Here is a 16,629-nt window from a genome sequence, read left to right as displayed (position 1 = left end):
GGTTTTAAGACAACATGATCTTGGTGTTACCCAGTTTGCTGTGCTTTGTTTTAGCAGCCCTGGGAAGCAAATACAGCACTGTCCTATATTCCCTGCCACTCTTGAGGGTGGTCCATGGACCAGCAGCATCAGCATCACCTGGGTGCTCATTAAAACGCAGACTCTTGGGCCCATCCAGACCTCCTGAATCAGAGTCTGCATTTAACAAGCGAGCCAGGTGGTGGTGGTCCAGTGACCAAGACGCTGTGCTTTCACTGCTGAGGGCCCGGGCTCAGTCCCTGGTTGGGGAACTAAGATCCCACAAGCCTTAAAATGAAAAAAAAAAAAAAGCAAGAGAGCCAGGTGGTGTGTCTGTGCAAAAGCACTGTGTCACATGATAGCGTAACAGGAATGATTAGCCGCCAGGGCAAGTACACAGTTATATCTGATGAGAGCGGGTACTGAACGCATTGTTGAGCCAAGGAGTATACTGAGTCCTTCTTTGCCTGTGATTCTCACGTAATCTTCCTGGCAGCTCCGTGCAGTTGGTACTTCTTACTCCAGAGGACATGAGTCACCCTAACAATGACTGAACGACGTCTCCTAGTGTGCAATTCAGCATTCTTGACTCTTATCCCATCTTACAGATGAGGAAACTGGGACACACAGAGAGGTTAAGTCAGTTACTCAAGGTCACACAGGTCCTCAGGGATGGAGCTGAGATTTGAATCTATGAATTTGTCTCTGAACTTGTACCCAGGACCCTCTCTACTCACCTCGCCTGCCCCCCCCCCCCCCCGAAAGGAGAGCCGATGAAGGCAGCGTCTCTCTCTTCCTCCCCACCCCAATGTCTTCTCCCTTTTAAACTGTAAAATAACACATAACATCAAACTGACCGTTTTAACCATTTGGGAGTGAACGATTCGGGGCTTCCCCGGTGGTCCAGTGGCCGAGTCGGAGCTCCCAGGGTAGGAGGCCCGAGTTCCATCCCTGGTCAGGGAACTAGATCCCACAATCTACAGCTAAGACTTGGCACAGCCAAATAAATAAATAAATATTTAAAAAAAATAATGATTCAGTGGCATTTAGGATGTTGACAATACTATGGAGCCATCCTAACTGTCTCATTCTGGAATAATTTCATCACCCCAAAAGGCAACCCCATAGCCATGAAGCAGTCACTCTCTGTTCCCCGCAGTGCCCCCAGCCTCCGATAACCGCTTACCTGCTTTCCGTCTCTGTGAGCTGGCCTATTCTGGACTTTTCCCAAGAATGGAACCCTACAGTGTGGGACCTGTCATGTCTGGCCTCTTTCACTTAGTGTTTTCCAAGTTCCTCCGTGTGGTTGCATGCGTCCTTAGTACTCCAATAATTGTTTCATGTTTTGGTTTTTTCTCAGTTGTTAAATATGCATGACAAAAAAACCCTACCATTTTAAGCATCTCAAGTCGGTGGCAGTAAGTCCGTTCAGACTGTTGTGTCACTGTGACCACCATCCGCCTCTAGAACCCCTTCAACTCCTCGCACGGAGATCCCGGATCCGTGAAGCAATCACCTCCCATTTCCTCCTCCTCCAGCCACTGGGACCCTATATTCTTTCTGTCTCTGTGAATTGGCCTCTTCCGGTAGCTTACGTGAGTGAAATCTTACAGTGTCTGTGTGTTTGTGTCTGGCCCCTTTCACTAAGCCTAAGGTTGTCGGGTCGCCAAGAGTCGGACACGACTGAGCGACTGAACTGGACTGAACTGAAGGTTGTCGAGGTTCGCCCACGCTGGAGCAGGTTTCGGCGCTTCATTCCTGCTCATGGCTGAGTGGCACCCCATCTCACAGACGGTCCATTGATGGACTTTTGGGCTGTTTCCGCCTCGTGCTGACTGTGAACATTGCCTCCGTGGAACTTCATGTGCAAGGTTTTGTTTGAAGGCCTGTTTTGGGCTCTTCCGCTTTCCCATTTCATTTGAAAACGCTGGGTCTTTAAGGAATCTGGTCCGTGGTTTGCGCAGCAGCAGCGGTGGGGAATGGGCAGTAGCTAGGGTCTGGGGGGAGGAATCAGCCCCGATGCCCCTCGAGGAGAAGCTCGGGTCCCCGCAGAGGGCCCAGCCAGGGCTGAGCAGCCAGGGGCCCGCTGACCCATCTCTGGGGGTTCTCTTCACCCAGCATTTTGCAGCTCCACATACCCAGCTGATTGGAGAAGGGCATGGCAACCCACTCCAGTCTTCTTGCCTGGAGAATCCCATGGACAGAGGAGCCTGGAGGGCTACAGTCCATGGGGTCACAAAGAGTTGGACATGACTTAACGACTCAACCGCTATACCCAGCTGATAAAGATGGGATGTCTCTTTAAAAAGAAATAAAGAACAGAAACTAGAGGGGAAAACTGTGGCGGCCAGAGGGAAGTCTGTTCTTTTATTCACTTCCACACGCAGAGCTCTGTCGTGCTGACCTTTGAATCAAAGCTCTGAGTGCTTAGCAACCAGCATCTGTTGAGACGTCCTAGCAGCCCCAGACCTGCCTTCCTGGCCCAGATGCTGGGCGAGGATGAGGATGTGCTGTCATCTGAAACAAGAAGTTGGAGTCTGAAGGGTGATGGCGCTAACGTTGCATCTGGAGCATTCTAGAAAAGTCCGTCTAGCCCCCACGGCTCACCCGCTGGGTTAGCAAGGCTTTTTAAAGTGTGGGTTCCTTCCTCCCTCTTTGTCCTCATGACTGAGTTTACCTTGAAAATGGAGCGAAGGAGGAGCCTGGATGGGAACGAGCATGCAGATCTCGTTAAAATGAAGATTTGGGCTCAGGAGGCCTGGGGTAGGCCACTGATCCTGCCTTGCTAACAGGCTCCAGGGCACGAGGGGAAGGGAACAGGTGGATATGGCCTTAGTCGTCACTCTCTGGGGTCCCCTTCCCTGCCACATCTTCCTGGTGACACACTGCTGTTAGCGTGAGAGCCACCTGACCCTAAGTGAGTGTCAGGGCTGAAGAAATACAGAGTAGCATCCCGCTTCTTTGCAACAATGAGGAAAAAGCATCCAGTGGAAAGCATCCAAAAAGATCATCACCAGCCAAGGCTTTTTCTCACTTTCTCCCATTCTCAAAAATTTTGACCAAGAATGAGTCAAACAATATGTAGAGTGATAGTAACAACATGCCCCACTGTGATCTGGCACCATAGGTGTTTTTCCTTCTAGAAACTTGGGCCATCTGAGGTTAAATGCTATTTTCCCATTTTACAGATGAGTAAACCGAGGCTCTGAGTGGTTTAGTGCCCTGTCCAGAACCATGTACACAGCAAGGATGGAGCGTGAGTGTGGATCAAGGCTTTCTGTCTTTCACTGTACTGACTGGCCACTTTGGAGGTGGGTGGGCATTTTTACTCTATAGAGAGGGGTGGCCTTTCTGTTTTGCAGAGGAATTGGTAAGCCCAGAAGAAAGGACCTATTTTCTGGAATTTTCCTTATGCATCTAGCTGTAGCAGCCAGTTATTCAACTGGGGATTTTTAGGTCTGTTTTTTTTTTTTTTTTTTACGACAGGTGGCCCCCAGAATAGCAACCTATAGACCTTTTATTCTTTTTCTTCTGAAACCTGCCTTGCCTCGATGCAAAGTCGAGTCGACCTCTGATGATTTCTTTATTTTTCTATTTTTTTAATTCAGATTTACATAAAAGTACAGAGAACAATGCCCCTGGTGTTCCCATTGCTCAGCTTCAGTCATGATCAACACGTGGCCAGACTATTTCATCTTTACCCCCACCCACTCCCCGCCCCCGGATTATTTTGAAGCAAATTCTAGACATCATCTCAGATGCTATTTTTGTAGCAAAGTAAAGGAAGGAGAAAAGATACTGTCTTTCCTCAGACCTTTGCCACAGTGAAAAGCAGAAGGCTTTTTCAGAGTATTTGAAAGATGATAGGAGTATTTAAAATAGGATATTTGATAATTAGTTTTCAAAGTATTTTAAACCAATAAAGGGCAACTTTTAAAGAGACTATTAAATCACTGCAGAATGGAGAATTAAATCAAACTTTTGCCCCCAATTTGAACGTGCTATAGAGGTTTGTAGGGGGACTTCCCTGGCAGTCCAGTGGTTAAGACTTCACCTTCCGTTGCAGAGGGTATGGGTTCGATTCCTGGTTGGGAAGCTGAGATCCCACACGCCTCTCAGGCAAAAAACCAAAGCATGAAACAAGCAGTATTGTAACAAATTCAATAAAGACTTTAAAAATGGCCCATATAAAAAAAAAATCTTAAAAAAAAGGAAGTTTGCTGGGAAGGGGATGTGTGTGCCTGGGGTCCATGGTCCTCTCCAACCCCACCCCTGACTTTACTCTGGCTAGACAGAGCACCACCCCCAACCTGGGACCATTTTTAAGAGTGGTTTTAGGTTTACCGAAAAACTGAGCAAAAAGTACAGAGAGTTCCCCTAAGCCCCTCCCCACCCCAGAGTTCCCCCTATGGTTAACATCTTGCATTAGAGTCATACGTTTGCTGTGATGAACCAGTGTGTTGTTAGCTAAAGTCCACAGTTTCCATCAGGGTTCATCCTTGGTGCACCTTCCATTGTTGCTGTTTAGTTGCTCAGTGTGACTCTTTGCGATCCCATGCACTGCAGCGCGGCAGGCTTCCTTGTCCTTCACAACCTCCCAGAGTTTGCTCAAACTCATGTTCATTGAGTCGGTGATGCCTTCTATAGGCTTTGACAAATGTATAATGGCATGTATCCACCATGATAGTATCATACAGACCAGTTTCACTGCCCTAAACATCCCCGGGCCTCCAACTATTCATCCTCCTTGTCTCTCAACGCTGGCAACCATTGATCTTTTTCCTGTCTCCATAGCTGAGGCTTTTCCAAAATGTCATAGAGTTAGGTCCATACAGTATGTAGTCTTTTCAGCCTGGCTTCTTTCACTGGGTGGTGTGCATTAAGGTTCCTCCATGTCTTTTCATGGCTTGAGAGCTCATTTCTTTCTTGTGCTGAAAATAAAATATTCCTTTGTGTGGATGTGCTATGATGTATCCGTTCACTTACTGAAGGACATCTTGGTGCTTCCAACTGGGGGCAGTTATGACTAAAGGGCTTCCCAGGTGGCAAAAAACCTGCCTGCCAGTGAAGGAGATGTAAGAGACACAGCTTTGATCCCTGGGTTGGGTAGACCCCCTGGAGGAGGGCATGGCAACCCTCTCCAGCATTCTTGCCCGGTTAGAGGAGCCTGGTAGGCTACGGTCCATGGGGCCGCAGAGTTGGACGTTGTGGAGTGACTAAGCGGCGGCAGCAGCTCACGGACAGTAAATCGCATTCATCCTAAATGTACAGGTGGATGGATCTTTATATAGATGCACACGAGGGATCAAGATGTGGGACATCGCCAGCATCACAAGCCCTCTTGTGTGTCAGTCTCTACCCCTCCTACTTCACTGCTGTGATTTCTAGCACAATCTATTGTTTCTGCCAGTTGGGCAGCTCCTGCCCTACAGCTTTGGAAGTAGGCGGTGAAGTAGGGGGGAGAGGTCATTACTGGCAGTTTGATTCATTTTGGTTTGTCTTGAATGGAGCCTAATTTCATCATCAAATTCTTCCGGCCTGTCTAGAGCAGGGATTGGCATGAGTTCTGGTTAGATATTTTCAGTTCTGCCAGAGAATGAGTGAGCATGGCTGCGTTCAAATAAAACTTTATTTATAGAAACAGGAAGTGGGCCAGGTTTGGCCCTTGGACGGGAGTTTGTGAATCCAGGATGTTCTCAGTCGCTAAGTCATGTCTGACTCTTTGCCACCCCAGGGACTGTAGCCCACCAGGCTCCTCTGTCCATGGAATTCTCCAGGCAAGGATATTGGAGTGGGTTGCCATTTCCTACTCCAGGGAATCTTCCCAACCCAGGGATTGAACCCATGTCACCAGTGTCCCCTGCATTGGCAGGTGGATTCTTTACCACTGAGCCACCAGGGAAGCCCCAAAACCAGGATAGAGCAGTGATTTTCCTTTGTAAAGTTCATGTCCAGTTGTTGTTGTTCAGTTGCCAAGTTGTGTCCGACTCTTTGTGACCCAATGGACTGCAGCACGCCAAGCTTCCACGTCCCTCACCATCTCCTGGAACTTGCCTAAGTTCATGTTCACTGAATCGGTGATGCCATCCAACTATCTCATCCTCTGTCACCCTCTTCTCTTGCCTTCAACCTTTCCTAGCATTAGGCTCTTTTCCAATGAGTCGGTTCTTTGTATCAGGTGGCCAAAGTATTGGAGCATCAGCTTCAGCATCAGTCCTTCCAATGAATATTTAGGGTTGATTTCCTTTAAGACTGACTGGTTGGATTTCCTTGTAGTCCAAGAGACTCTCAAGAGTCTTCTCCAGCACCACAACCTGAAAGCATCATATCCAGGCCCCACTCCAAATCTAAACCCACATGTCATGGGACCAGGGCAGCCTTGTGAGCATTTTAAGGCCTCCTCAAGGTAACTTTCAAGCACATACCATGCAAACCGACTGGGTTTCCCTCCACAGGGGGAGACAAGATGTGTGCTGGGCCCAGAACTGTGAAAGTGGCTTTGAACTTAAACAAAAGCCCAGCTAGACCCTCCCGACCTTGACTTAGTCAATGTCATTTCCCTTTTCACCACCTATCATTCTCTCCTCTTCCTCCTCTTGAGAGAACAGGCTTCTGTCCTGGGGTGGAGGGGGCAGGATGGATACTGATCAGAAAATACTTCTGTAAAAGCAGTAAAGAACCCACCTGCCAATGCAGGAGATGCACATTTGATCCCTGGGTTGGGAAGATCCCCTGGAAGAGGGCATGGCAACCCACTCCAGTATTCTTGCTGGAAAACCACATGGACAGAGGAGCCTGATGTTATTATAGTCCATGGGGTCGCAGAGTTGAACCAACTGAGCACACAGAGTTGAGGATGAGGAAGTTTCCTTAGTGAAAGCAGAGGGGCTGGGGCATCATGGGGGAGATCAGGAGTCTTGGGGGATCCCTGCAGAGATGAAAAGTCAGCCCCTGGGGAATGAGAGAAAGTGTGGTCAGAGGGGGAATTTTACAGTTTGGCTTCTTGGACGGGTAATGGTTTTGAGTGCGTGTGAGATTGTCAGCTGTTCGCAACGACTGAGCATGGTATGTGTTTCAGGCACTGTATACCTGCCACCTGCACTTTTTAAGTGAATAAGCTCGGCAGGGGCTCCCGTGGGCCCTCCCATTTTACAGAAGTGGAGACTGAGGCGATGAGAAGTTCTGTAGCTTAGGCACGGCTGGGGAGCTACTCAGAGGTTGGAGCCAGGACTTGGATCCTGGCAGTCGGGCACCTCTGTACTGTTTGCCTCTCAAGGTGTGGGCACCAAGTGGGTGCCTGGGATAAGGGAGTTGGAAGCTGGTGGCATTGAGAGGTGGAGGTGACTGTTGACTCACGTGTGCTCCGAGGCTGTAGAGGTGGCCAGAGAGAAGGCTGAGGGCACAGGGGACCCCATATCAGGGAAGGGTGAGTAGGCTCAAACCATGGCCTTGCAAACTCTCAGAATTAGAAAGCTGATCTCTGAGCTCACATTTGTGTTAGTGGAGGGAGAGGGGTGAGCCGGGGCCCAGGCTAGGCAGACTGCAGGGAGAGGGGGTGAGGGTTTGGAGGGCTGTCCACAGAACAGCCCACGTAAAACAGGGTTAGAGCAGTATTTGAAAGTACAATGGGCATCCTTTTCTGCTTGCTTTGGGCTTGGTTTGGATACTTAAAACAACAGCAGCAGCAACAATAATGATACCGTCCATTCAAGTTAAGGAAACAGTCAGTTAACCAGGACTCAGTTAAAGCAGAACCTTCCAAAAAGTGGAATTTTTTCTGCATTTTATTTCAGGAAACCACAGTCAGAAAAAGAAAAATAGTGGGTGGGCAGGGGATTTATTTGAAGGCATAACTTCCAGGTTTCACCCTGGATAAGTGAACATTTGGGCCTCTGTACACCTTTTAAGTCTGTATCGTCCTACAAAAAAGACAGATGTTCCCAGTAAGCCCAAAGGGACTGGGTTACAAGGTTCAACACAACAAATATTTGCTGAGAATCTTAAAGTCAGGTGCTCTTGGGGATATAAAAATGGTCTCTGCCCTCAAAGGACATTGGAAAAGGATTCATTTATCTTTGGGTGAAGGGCTTCCCAGGTGGCTCAGTGGTAAAGAATCTGCCTCCAAGCAGGAGACTTGGGTTTGATCCCTGGGTTGGGAAGATCTCCTGGAGGAGGAAATGGCAACCCACTCCAGCATTCTTTTTTTTTTTTTTTTAATAATTTCATCTATTTATGGCTGGGCTGGGTCTTCGTTGGTGCACAAGGGCTTTCTCTAGTTGCAGAGAGTGGGGGCTACTCTTTGTCGCAGGCCCTGAAGCACGACTGAAGCGACTTAGCAGTAGCAGCAGCTGAAGCACGCGGATTTCAGTAGTTGTGGCGCATGAGCTTAGTTGCTCCGCAGCATGTGGAATCTTCCTGGACCAGGGATCGAACCCGTGTCCTCTGCATTGGCAGGCATTTTCTTATCCACTGCACCACCTGGGAAGTCCCCACTCCAGCATTCTTGCCTGGGAAATTCCATGGACAGAGGAGCTTGGCAGGCTACAGCCCATGGAGTTGCAAGAAGTTGGACACGATTTAGCAACTAAGTATGCAACACGTGCATCTTTGGGTGAAGGGGGTGAAATTATGTTAAGACAGTTAAATCCTCAATAATGTATAAGGCAAAAAGAGGTATCAGAGGGGGATTTCCCTGGCGGTCTAGTGGTTAAGAATCTGTGTTTCCACTGCAGGGGGCATGGATTTGATCCCGGTTCAGGGAACCAAGGTCCCACATGCCATGTGGCATGATCAAAAGAAAACAGTATAAGAGATTCCCAGAGTCTTGTTTTCTGGAACAATCAGGTTTGGAAGTGCCATGCGATCACATCTAATTCTTAAATGCCTCTGGTTGGGTCAGATGCCAGGAGAGCTTGGCATCTGAAAGGCACAGGTGAGAACCTTCTGGAGATCAGCTGGCCTTGGGCACAGCCCCTTCTTCCTTTGCAAGAGGAGTAAGTGCCGAGGTCATCACACACCCTGCACCTGAATCTTAGCTGACATCCCCGTGGGAGTCAGGAGCCCACTGTGCTACAGGAGCCTCCAGGGTGCTCACCCTGACCACCTTCCTTCTCGGAGATCAAGCAGGCTCATCCACCAAAGGCCTGCTGGCTGCCTTTAGACGTGGCAGGTTGGAGGCTTCCAGGCCCTGTGAAACATAGCCTGCGGCATTTTGTTGACATAATTAGTGGCTGTCATTTAAAACTCAGATTTCCCACAAAAGGTCTAGGTTTCTAGCTTCCTGCAAAGATATCTGGCAATACTGGGTTAGTTTGCTGGTGTCACGTTGCCTGCCCTCTCTCCCCAGCAATGAATTGCTAACTGTCACGGGGCAGAAAACTAAGATCAGGCATCTGGTCCCATCACTTCATGGCAAATAGGTGGGGAAACAGTGGAAACAGTGGCTGACTTTATTTTGGGGGGGTGCTCCAAAATCACTGCAGGTGGTGACTGCAGCCATGAGATTAAAAGATGCTTACTCCTTGGGAGAAAAGTTATGACCAACCTAGAAAGTGAAAGTGAAGTCGCTCAGTCGTGTCCGACTCTGAGACTCCATGGACTGTAGCCCACCAGGCTCCTCTGTCCATGGGATACTCCAGGGAAGGATACTGGAGTGGGTTGCTATTTCCTTATCTAGGGGATCTTCCCGACCCAGGGATCAAACCTGGGTCTCCTGCATTGCAGGCAGACATTTTACCCTCTGAGCCACCAACCTAGACAGCCTATTAAAAGGCAGAGACATTACTTTGTCAACAAAGGTCCGAGGAATTGAGCACCGAGGAATTGATGCTTTTGAACTGTGGTGTTGGAGAAGACTCTTGAGCGTCCCTTGGACTGCAAGGAGATCCAGCCAGTCCATCCTAAAGGAGATCAGTCCTGAGTGTTCATTGGAAGGACTGATGCTGAAGCTGAAACTCCAATATTTGGTCACCTGATGCGAAGAGCTGACTCATTTGAAAAGACCCTGATGCTGGGGAAGATTGAGGGCAGGAGGAGAAGGGGATGACAAAGGATGAGATGATTGGATGGCATCACCGACTCAGTGGACATAAACTCCGGGAGTTGGTGATGGACAGGGAGGCCTGGCGTGCTGTGGTCCATGGGGTCACAAAGAGTCAGACACAACTGAGCGACTGAACTGAATGGGGCTTGCAGGATCAATTTCTTTTTTTTTTTTAATTTATTTTATTGAAGTAGAGTTGATTTACAATATTGTGTTAGTTTCTGCTGTGCAGCAAAGTGATTCAGCAGTGATACATGTATATACATTCTTCTTCATATTCTTTTCGATTAGGTTTATTACAGGATATTGACTGCAGTTCCCTGTATACAGGAGGACCTTGCTGTTGATCCATCCTCTGTATATAATACTCTGCATCGGCTAATGCATCCCTCAGTCCATCTCTCCCCTACCCCTTGCCCTTGCACACAGCCTGCTTTCTGGCTCCAGGGTTAAAATGCTGCTCATCACCATCATTCCTTGGAGAAGGAAATGGCAACCCACTCCTATACTCTTGCCAGGAAAACTCCATGGACAGAGGAGCCTTGTAGGCTACAGTCCATGGGGTCACAAAGAGTCGGACATGACTGAGCGACTTCGCTTCATCACCAGCACCAGTGGTTTGGACCTGGACATGCCCATGTGGCCCCCGCTGATGTGAGGCTTCTGAACCCATGGGCTGCATGTGACCACACAGCTCAGTTACTGACGGAATAACCCAACATTTCCCTTTGGGGAACTGGTCATTGTTGCTGCTAGGCAGGAAGGCGGTGATCCGTGTCACGATACATTTGAAAAGTGACCCAGTTTCGAAGAGGGCAAGTGATATTTGGAGTCAGATTATGGGAAAGTACTGGATTCTTCGAGGGTGGGAAAAATGTTGCTGTGATGAGGACTGTTTTGAGTCTTCTAGGCGAGTGATGCTTTCTCTGAGCTGTGCCCTGGTGGAGTTTGGGTTGCAACGCACAGGGAACATGTGGGGCCTGGAAACCACAGAGCACGTTTGGCCACTGTCCTTGGGGCCCTGGTCTGAGCGGGCTTCTGGGTTCTTTCCTAGGCACCCGGTGGCCACGTTTTTCCACCTGTTTTTCCGCGTGAGCGCCATCGTCACCTACGTGGGCTGCGACTGGTTCAGCAAGAGCTTCGTGGGCTGCTTCATCACTGTGTTGCTCCTCCTGTCCTTTGACTTCTGGTCTGTGAAGGTAAGCCCTGGCCCCCCGCAGCCTGCGCCTCCCTCTCTCCCGAAACACGGGGCTGCATCTCCAGCCGCTCACCGACCCCTATGCGGACTTAACAATACTGAGCCGACATCACTTAGAATCAGAGGGAAAAAGTACTTTCTATAGCTGGATAAATGGCTTCTGGGTGGCCACTGTCATGCTTGCAGACACGTACTATGTGAGGGAGACAACTCCATAGGGTTTGGGGGTTTTTGTAAATTTCACGTATCATATTATAAATAATGTATTTTAAAATTCTATAAATAGAAATACATATATATATATGACATGTATATGTGTATGTATGTCTAGGGAGTCTGTCTTTTTTGTAAATGGAACTTAAATTTAAAAAGTTTTTATTGGAATACAGTTGATTTACAATGTTGTGTTAGTTTCCAGCATACAGCAAAGTGAATTGGTTATATACATCTGCTCTTGTTAGATTCTTTTCCCACGTAGGTCATTAGAGTATTGAGTCAAGTTCCCTGAGCTATACTGTAGGTACTTATTAGTTATCTATTTTATATATGGGCTCCCCTGACAGCTCAGTTGGTAAAGAATATGCCTGCAATGCAGGAGACCCCGGTTCCATTCCTAAGTCAGGAAAACCTACTGGAGAAGGGATAAAGTATCTATATCTCACATATAGTAGTATGTATATGTCAACCCCAGCCTCCTAATTTATCACTCCCCCACTGTCCACCCCACAATAACCCTGAGATTATTTTTTGCATCTGTAACTCTAATTCTGTTTTGTAAGTAAGTTCATTTGCATCATTTTTAGATCTCACGCATAAGCCACATCATATCTGCCCTTCTCTGTCTGGCTTGCTTCACCCAGTGTGATGATCTCTGGGGCCATCCCTGCTGCTGCCATGGAACTATTCCATCCCTTTTTATGGCTGAGTAACATGCCATTTTCTGTATCTGCCACACTTTCCTTATCCATTTCTTTGTCGATGGACAGCTAAGCTGCTTTTTAAGGTAAGCTTGGTTAAGAATTATAGGCCTCAAAACTGATTTTGAGAAAGCCCCACTGTTCAGTCCCCCTCTCTTCAGGTTCAACATGAATGGGTCACTTTTATCCATCCAGGAAAAGATGAGGCCTCTCTCTCATGACCTGTGATCTGCTTATGAGCATTCTGTCCACTTTTCTCAGAATGTAACCGGACGACTCATGGTAGGCCTTCGCTGGTGGAACCAGATTGATGAAGACGGGAAAAGCCACTGGATTTTTGAAGCCAGAAAGGTATCTTCCAACACTTGTCAAGCTAGAGCCGAGAAAACGGCCGTGGAAAGTCCCTATGGGTTCCTCTTGAGCTCTGCATGATCTGATCCCTGCCGGACACAAGGCCCATGGCGGCTGGTGCCTGTTCAGAGCCTCCACTGGCAGAAGCCCGTGTGATATTAATGAAAATCAGAGCACGCTCCTTTGGGACTGTTTCTGTGAGTTGTGCAACCGAATCTCTTTCTTGCCACAGGTCTCTCCAGACATGGTGGCTGCCACGGAGGCGGAAGCGCGGGTCTTCTGGCTCGGCCTCATCGTCTGTCCCATGATTTGGATCGTGTTCTTTTTTAGCTCCTTATTTTCCTTGAAGCTCAAGTGGCTGGTAAGGCAACCCTCGCTCGGATGTCTGTACAGAACTGGCGGTTGCAGAAGTGGGTTTTTGTTCTTGATTGAGTGACCGATGGATTGAAACAGCTTTATTGAGAAAGAATTCACATACCAGGCAGTGCACCCATTTCGTGTGTATGATCCAGGTGCTTTCCAGGTGGCTCAGTGGTAAAGAATCCACCTGCCAAGCAGGAGACAGGTTTGATCCTTGGGTCAGGAAGATCCCCTGGAGAAGGAAAGGGCAGCCCACTCCAGTATCCTTGTCAGGGAAATCCCATGGACAGAGAAGCCTCGAGGGCTACAGTCAGCGAAAAAGCGAAAGTCGCTCTGTCGTGTCCAATTCTTTGCGGCCCTGTGGGCTGTATAGTGGGGTCGCAGAGTTGGACATGACTGAGGGACTGAACAACAGCAAGTCTGTTCTCAGGGTTGTGCAGCCAGCACCACAGTCAGTTTTAGGAAATTTTTATCACCCTAGGAGATCCTGAGCCCTTTAGCCATGACCCTCCCTGTGCCTCTGTTCCCCTAGCCCCTGTTTGTGAAAGTGTTAGTCGCTCAGTCATGACCAACTCTTTGTGATCCCATGGACTGTAGCCTGCCAGGCTTTTCTGTCCATGGAATTCTCCAGGCAAGAATACTGGAGTGGGTAGCTGTTCCCTTCTCCAGAGGATCTTCCCAACCCAGGAATCAAACCAGGGTCTCCTGCATTGCAGGCAGATTCTTTACCAGCTGAGCTAACAGGGAAACCCCACACTGCCCCTATTTCCCACCCCTCTTCATCCCAGCCCCCTGCCATTCACGAATTTATGTTTCTGTAGATTTGGCTCTCTGGACATTTTCTATAAAAGAATCATACATGGTCTTGTGTGACTCAGTTCTTTGACTTAACAGTGTTTTCAGGGTTCATCTCTGTTGTAGCAGCTATCAGTACTGCTTTCCTTTTTATGACTGAATACTGTTCCCTAATCTGGATGAACCACGTTTTGTTTATCTTTTCGTCCACTGATGGACATTTGGTTGTTTCCACCTTCTGGCCTGTATGAATGCTGCTGCTGAGAGGTATTTCTCGAAAAAGTGGATGACATCCGAGCTTGGGTAGGTAGGAAACTTGCCTCAGTAGGAATAAGCCAGCCTCAGGATTCTGGAGTTTTATTTCTGAGTTATGACACTGCTTTGCCATGATCTGGCTCATTCCATGATGAGATAAAATGTCCACAGACAGTATGAGCCACAGCATAATTGAGTGTGGGCTCAGGAGTCTGGATCCTGGCTCAGTCTCATTCCAGCTCTGGGACTTCAGGCAACTTGAGCTTCCCTGGACTTCCATGTCCTCCCTGCAAAGTGAGACGACAGTGGCCTCAGCCTCTCCAGTTTCTGGTGTTTAAAAGGTGTCCTTGAATATCTGTATTATGATTATGTTAGTTGCTCAGTCTTGTCTGACTCTCTGCAACCCCATGGACTGAAGCCCACCAGGCTCCTCTGTCCATGGGATCCTCCAGGCAAGAATACTGGAGTGGGTTGCCATTCCCTTCTCCAGGGGATCTTCCCAACCCTGGATCAAACCCAGGTCTCCTGCATTTCACCAGATTCTTTACCACCTGAACCACCAGGGAAGCTCTCCATAAAGGTTGGCGAACACTGGTGGGTGTGGGCTGGAACCACTCCTGCTTGGTTTGGGAGGAACATTTCAATCTGTGCTCTCAGGAGAATGACCTCTGTTTTGTTTATGTGCAGGCCCTCGTGATAGCTGGGATCTCTCTCCAAGCCGCCAACCTGTATGGCTACGTCCTGTGTAAGATGGGAGGCGAGAGCGACGTCAGCAAAATCACAGCCCGTTTTCTGTCCCAGACGGTGTTCCAGACGGTGAGTTACTCAAGTCTGACTCCTGGACCCCTGATCTCCAGACACTTGCAAGTCCCAGAGGCCTGCTGGTAGTGGCAGTTTATGATGTTTTTCTGTATCAGCCAGGCTGCCAGTGTTAGCTGGGTTTTTGTGTTCGTGGTTAAAATGCGCACAACAAAATTTACCCTTTTAGTCATTTTTAAGTGTACAGTTCAGTATACCCACATCATCATGCTGCCACAACTCTTTCATCCAAGCAAACTCTGTACCCACTAAAACATTTGACTCATTCTCCACCCTCCCCAACCCCAATCAACTCCAGGCAACCACCTACTTTCTACCCGCATGAATCTGACTAATCTAGGGACCTCATGTAAGTGGAATCACACAGCGCTTGTCCTTTTGTGATTGCCATTGTTGGTTTAGAGTGATTTCTTTAAACTATAGAGGGCTTCCTTGGTGACTCAGATGGTGAAGAGTTTGCCTGCAATGGAGGAGACCTGGGTTCGATCCCTGGGTTGGGAAGCTCCTTTGGAGAAGGGAATGGCAACCCACTCCAGTATTCTTGCCTGGAGAATCACATGGACAGAGCCTGGCAGGCTAGTCTACAGGGTCACAAAGTGTCGGATACAACTGACGTGACTCTCTACTACTATTACTACTACTGCCCAGGTGGCTCAGTGGTAAGGAATCTGCCTGCCAATGCAGAAGACGTGGGTGGAAAGGATCTCCTGGAGAAGGAAATGGCAACCCACTCTGGTATTCTTGCCTGGAGAATTCCATGGACAGAGGAGCCTGGTGGGCTACAGTCCACAGGGTCACAGAGAGTCTGACATGACTGAAAGACTAAACAACAATAGAATTAAGAGCCGTAACAATTTTTTTACACCTGGCCTGAGTTCTAGAAGCAACAAACAGATCATCTAAATGTGACCAGGCTCTTCCTGAAATGGTTCGAGCTATCTTAAGTGTGAACAGAGCAGCTTTAAGCCAAGACTTCGAGCAAGCAACCCTGCAGGCTTTTGGTTCACTGTGGGCTTGATCTGGCCTTGATTCGGCAGTCAGGCCATGCACACATGGGACAGAAAGCCAGGGCCGTCTCTTCCCCTTGCAGGCCTGTCCCAGCGACTTTCAGAAGCCTGGCCTCGAGGGGCTGGAGATTCACAAGCATTAGGTAAGCAGTGGGATCGAGACGGTGGCCTGGACGGTGTGTGGCTAGGGGCTCTCGTGGAAGCGTGGCTCCCCTAGGCTCAGCTGGGCTTGTGGTCTGGGTGGGTGTCCCAGGGGACCTGAGCAGCCTGTGTGCACAGTGGGGGGTTGGGGGGGGACCAACCTGTGTGCTGGGCCTTCCTGGGCTGGGTGGCCTCACGGCCCTTTAGAGAGGTCTCACCTGCCTCACCTTGAACAGGTACAGATTTGACCCTGGGCAGGCGAGGGGGGCAGGTGATGAGAGGAGTGGGAAAGAACAGGGGGATGTGTGCCCCTTCCACTTCCGTGCCTGAAGTCAGAGGGGAAACGGGAATTTCCTCTTCCCTGAGCTGCTCTCAGTTCCTGTGAGTCTTTCCAACAGTGAGTGTCTCAGGGCAATAAGGCTCTCTTACACTGCATCTCTCCTTTCACGCAACTTTAAAAACCCTGTAAATTGTCGTGTCTGGCGCTGGAAATCGCCAGATATACATGCTGTGCTAAGTCAGTTGTGTCTGACTCTTTGTGACCCCATGGACTGTAGCCCGCCAGGCTTCTCTGTCCATGAGGATTCTCCAGGCAAGAATACTGGAGTGGGTTGCTATGCCCTCCTCCAGGGATCTTCCTGACCCAGGGCTCAAACCTGGGTCTCCTGCATTGCAGGGGGATTCTTTACCAGCTGAGCCACCAGGGAAGCCCACTGCCAGATTCAG

The 16,629-nt window shown here is 48.9% G+C and overlaps 1 protein-coding gene across 9 annotated transcripts in view; it reads left to right on the top strand.

Moving 5' to 3' along the window:
* TVP23A (trans-golgi network vesicle protein 23 homolog A) overlaps nt 1–16,629 on the top strand; it is a 43,503-nt gene that overhangs the window by 25,202 nt on the left and 1,672 nt on the right. For all 9 annotated transcript variants that reach the window (XM_069570789.1, XM_069570793.1, XM_069570787.1 and 6 more), the window contains 5 exons: nt 11,115–11,259; nt 12,437–12,526; nt 12,759–12,887; nt 14,624–14,752; nt 15,846–15,905. In XM_069570789.1, the coding sequence (XP_069426890.1) occupies nt 11,115–11,259; nt 12,437–12,526; nt 12,759–12,887; nt 14,624–14,752; nt 15,846–15,905 (553 nt within the window). The remainder of the gene's footprint in view (nt 1–11,114; nt 11,260–12,436; nt 12,527–12,758; nt 12,888–14,623; nt 14,753–15,845; nt 15,906–16,629) is intronic.

This window comes from Ovis canadensis, chromosome 24, assembly GCF_042477335.2.
Source record: "Ovis canadensis isolate MfBH-ARS-UI-01 breed Bighorn chromosome 24, ARS-UI_OviCan_v2, whole genome shotgun sequence".
NCBI classification, from domain to species: domain Eukaryota; kingdom Metazoa; phylum Chordata; class Mammalia; order Artiodactyla; family Bovidae; genus Ovis; species Ovis canadensis.
Note: the sequence above shows the minus strand (reverse complement) of the source record. Positions and strands in the feature narration are given on the sequence as shown.